Source organism: Gymnoscopelus microlampas (assembly GCF_963454915.1).
Source record: "Gymnoscopelus microlampas genome assembly, chromosome: 21".
Classification (NCBI taxonomy): domain Eukaryota; kingdom Metazoa; phylum Chordata; class Actinopteri; order Myctophiformes; family Myctophidae; genus Gymnoscopelus; species Gymnoscopelus microlampas.
The window spans coordinates 8,234,038-8,238,630 of record NC_139958.1 but is presented as its reverse complement, the minus strand read 5'-3'; the positions used below and the strand labels follow the sequence as shown (position 1 = coordinate 8,238,630).

At 42.9% G+C, this 4,593-nt stretch overlaps 1 protein-coding gene across 1 annotated transcript; it reads right to left on the bottom strand.

Annotated features, from left to right (window-relative positions):
* Positions 1-312: 312 nt before the first annotated feature.
* Positions 313-2,462, bottom strand: foxd1 (forkhead box D1). Its single transcript, XM_084046308.1, has one exon. The coding sequence runs from the start codon at positions 2,129-2,131 to the stop codon at positions 905-907; it is 1,227 nt and encodes a 408-aa protein (XP_083902434.1). The 5' UTR covers positions 2,132-2,462; the 3' UTR covers positions 313-904.
* Positions 2,463-4,593: the final 2,131 nt, after the last annotated feature.

Sequence of the window (4,593 nt, the reverse complement as noted above, 5' to 3'; positions counted from 1 at the left end):
CACATAGTGTGCAAATGGAACCAAATGGACCCGTTTGTACACTATAGTTTGGATAAAACAAAGGGCCACTATTATAGGCATTAGGCATTATAGAACATTGAAATGAAATCTTGACCGTTTCTTCTTTAAAGTTGTCAAGTCAAGTGTTAATCTATAAATAAATAATCTGCAGCTCAAAAAGTTATGACATAAAGATGTTTTTTTATTAAATAGGCTATATTTAGCATCATGGTGCATAGCCTAATTTCAATGATGGCTATATGCATGGCGTTGCTTCGATTATTATAGTTAATAAGGTTATTTCCAAACAAATTATCTTTTTGAAAAAACGATATTTATTCTTATTGAAAAAACAGACTGTGTAAAAATATCACACTTCAGTTACACAATACTTGCCCCCCAAAAACTGTACAATGCTTTATTACTGAAATAAACACACACTGCATATAAACGTATGACTTTCTTCTGTGTTTTTTTACAAATCAAAACAATAAAAAAAAAGTTTTGATTTGCCAATTTAAAAAAAAGAACATTGAGGTGTTTGACACAAATACATTAGGCCTATTTTAAAACCATGTGATCATTTTAAACCTCTTCATTAAAACCCTTAACCTGAGACGCCATAATAAAACAGTGACTGAATTGAAATGGTTAAACATTTTGATTCACTCAAAACTCAACATAAATATCTTTTTTTTTTCTTCTTTTCTTTTCTTTTTTTACAGCATTGAATATAGGCACGAATATGGTTTCTTTTCTTTTTAAAGTCCATCATTCTTGCTGCATACGTGCTATCAAATAAAAAAAACATACAAAAATAATCCTACCTTCAAAGAGAGGGATGGTTTTTAGTTTTTGTCTCTTGGGCAAAAACTTGTAGTTTTTTGTTTTGTTTTTAAAGAAATTAACAGCCGTTGACAACAAGTCTGTTGGGAAAGTTTTCAACCGCCGTGTGTAAGACAGCTCCTGGTCCGGGGTGGATGCTGCTATTCGGGGGCTGCTGGGATGGGGGTCCAGGGGAGTGGATGCTATTAGCCGACGCGGTGGCCAGAGTCAGGGATGACGGGGGTCCTCCTAACACAGTCCGGTGTGTGGTGGTGGTGGTGGCGGTGGGGCTCAGCGACCCACCGATGATGCTCTCTATGGAGAAGGGAGAGCGCTGGACGGGCGAGCCGGACTTGCTCGGGGCCGTCTGGATGGAAGATGGAAGCGGGGGGTAAAACCTAGTCCTTGCCAAGTCCGTGGTGGTGGTGCTGGTGGGCATCAAAGATGGAGCGGGGATAACGGTTCCTCCGGAACCGTTATCCCCGCTCCATCTTTGATGCCCACGGTTAGGAACCGTTCCTCCCGTGTGGTGGTGCTGCTGGTGCTGGTGTCTGGAATGTTGTTGCTGTTGCTGCTGCTGCTGGAAGGCAAACAGCGTGTGGTGGTAGGACCCGTGGAGCTGGATGCCGTAGCCACATCCATAGGGCCCCGCGGGGCCATAGCCGTACGCCGCCGCCGCGGCCGCGGGGATGAACCCGCCACCGTGGCCGTGATGGTGAGCCTCCCGTTGCAGCTGCATCATCAGGTCCTGCTGGTGCTGCCGCTTGAAGCGCTTCCTCCGCCGCAGGAAGCTGCCGTTGTCGAACATGTCGGCGGACTCGGGGTCCAGCGTCCAGTAGTTGCCCTTGCCCGGGTTGCCCGGCTCCCGCGGGATCTTCACGAAACAGTCGTTGAGGGACAGGTTGTGCCGAATGGAGTTCTGCCAGGCCGGGAACTTCTCGCGGTAGTAAGGGAAGCGGCCGCTGATGAAGTCGCAGATCTCGCTGAGCGTGAGGCGCTTCTTGGGGCTCTGCAGGATGGACATGGTGATCAGGGCGATGTAGGAGTACGGGGGCTTGACCAGGGTGTTCTTGCCGCCTCCTGTGCCGGCCGCCTTGCTGTAGGAGTCCCGGGATGACGAGGACGAGCCGGTGGTGGTGGTGTCCAGAGAGCCGGCCAGCAGCATGCCGTCGTCCCCGTAGGAGCGCGTCTGATGGCCGGCGTCTCCGTCTCCATCCTCCTCCTCCTCCTCTCCCTCGCCGACCACGTCTATGTCGGTCTCCTCCGACAGGATGGAGGCATCGGACATCTCTGAGCTCAGAGTCATGGTGGGCTCACCTCCTCACCATGCACCACCAGACCCCAACGGTCCTCCCCGGCCGTTGGGGGAAGAGATGCTTTCACCGAGCTATCCTACCCTCCTTTTTGTTTGTTTTTTACAAACTCATGGGAGAGAGAGATGGATGAGAGACTATAGCACGTGGTAGGCTAGTAGAAGATAATAATTCTCCTATATCCTCTTCACTTTCCACATGGTTCGGGTTTGTTTTTTTGTTATTTTTTCGCCGACAAAACGCACAAGATCCTCCGAATGTCGCTGCTGCGGTGATGTGAGAGATAGGTCTATATATATATTTGTGCAGGGAAACGTGAAAAGGGACCGAGTCTCTCTTCTTCAGACCTGAGTCAATTCGAAGGGCGGATCTTCTGTCTGGCTTTATACCGCCGGCCAGATCACATGGAGGGAGGGACGTCATCGACCGACCGACGAACAGTGATGGGAAAAGTATTCACATTTCTTACTTAAGTAAAAGTATCAATAGGCCTACTATGTTAGTAAATCCGGAATTCAAGTAAAAGTACAAAAGTATTGGCATCAAAATGTACTTAAAGTACCAAAAGTAGAAAGTATACTCATTATGCAGAATGTCCCATTTCACAAGTTTTGAAATCTATAAAATGTATGATCTTTTGAAAATAGATCACAATGCTCACTGTGAGCTTGTAGATCGGCTATTTTCTAATGACCAAAATGCATATAGGGCTGAGGTGGTTAATGTATGTTTTGTAATAAAAATAAACATCTACAAGTATAGTAGTGGAGTAAAAGTACAATATTTGCCTCTGAGATGTATAGTGGAGTAGAAGTAAAAGTACAGAATTGGAAATACTCCAGTTAAGTAAAAATACGTACAGTACAGTATACTTGAATAAATATACTTTACTTTACTTTACACCACTGCCGACCGACCGTGCAAAAATGAAAAGAGAAAAAAATGACAGAAAAAAAGCTCTTTGAAAATTAAAATGAGTGGTTTTCAGAATGTTGGTGTGGCCCTATCCTTTTTAGTGGGCATCCTGGGTACAGTGCACATATGGCTAATCTAAAACCTCCCTTTTTTAGTTTTTTTTGGAGGGGGGAGAGACACAAAAATAGGTTATGGAAGATTAGAAAGGGCCTTATGGGAACAAAGCCTGTTACTTGAACCCTTACATATGATTTGACTACAATATATATTAATTCGTAATTGGACATGTGTGTGTGGGAGCAATTATATATATATATATATATACACACACACACACACACACACACACACACACACACACACACACACACACACACACACACACACACACACACACACACACACACACACACACACACACACACACACACACACACACACACACACACACACACACACACACACAATTACGATTTAATATATAATAGGCTATGATTGAGTTATAAGTATAAGAGTAAGCAATTATAGTAGGTGCAGTGGGCAGGCCTTGGAGGGAGCTTGTATTTAACTCATGTTATAGATCTATATGTGCATTTTTACTTTTATTTTTCTTCTTCTTATTTTATAGCTCTATACACACACGCACGCAGGCATGTATGCACACAGGCACGCACGCACGCACGCGCACACACACACACACACACACACACACACACACACACACACACACACACACACACACACACACACACACACACACACACACACACACACACACACACACACACACACACACACACACCACAGTTTGCGTGAGTTATCTGTAGATTAGCCCAGAGCCATTAGTGTGGTAGAGTCAAGTGTTACCTCGCATCAGACACGCAGAGCATGAGAGCACGATGCCGTGTGTAGCTACACTTATATATACAGTGCTTAGAAGTATATACGCTACTCACATGTTTTTATATACACAATATAAAAATAGCCAATATGTTACAATAGGCCTATATTCACAATTTGACTTGAATAAAAGTACAAACCTACTTATACCAATATAGGCAAAAAATATATAAATATTTCAAAATGTGTCAATTCATTTTTTTTTAAAGAGCTGATCTTGTTGATTGGCTATTTTTGAATAGTCGAAATACATGGGCATTCTGTTGGTTAATGCATGTTTTTAATTCGTCCACATCGGAAAAAGTAGCTACTAAAGCTGTCAAATAACAGTGGCGTAAAAAGTACAATATTTGCCTAGATGTTGTGGACTCTTTGAAGTCTGAAGTATCGATTCGATACGCAAGTGAATTAAAAGTACCTCGTATAGTAGCCTCAAGCCAATATACTACTCCGTTACTTTCATCCGCTGCAGCGCCATGTGCAAAGAAACTTGTTAAGTTGAAGGTTTTCACACTGTAGGCTATCTACACCGTCAGACCTTCATGGCTATTATAATAAATATAATATAATATAATATAATATAATATAATATAATATAATATAATATAATATAATATAATATAATATAATATAATATAAT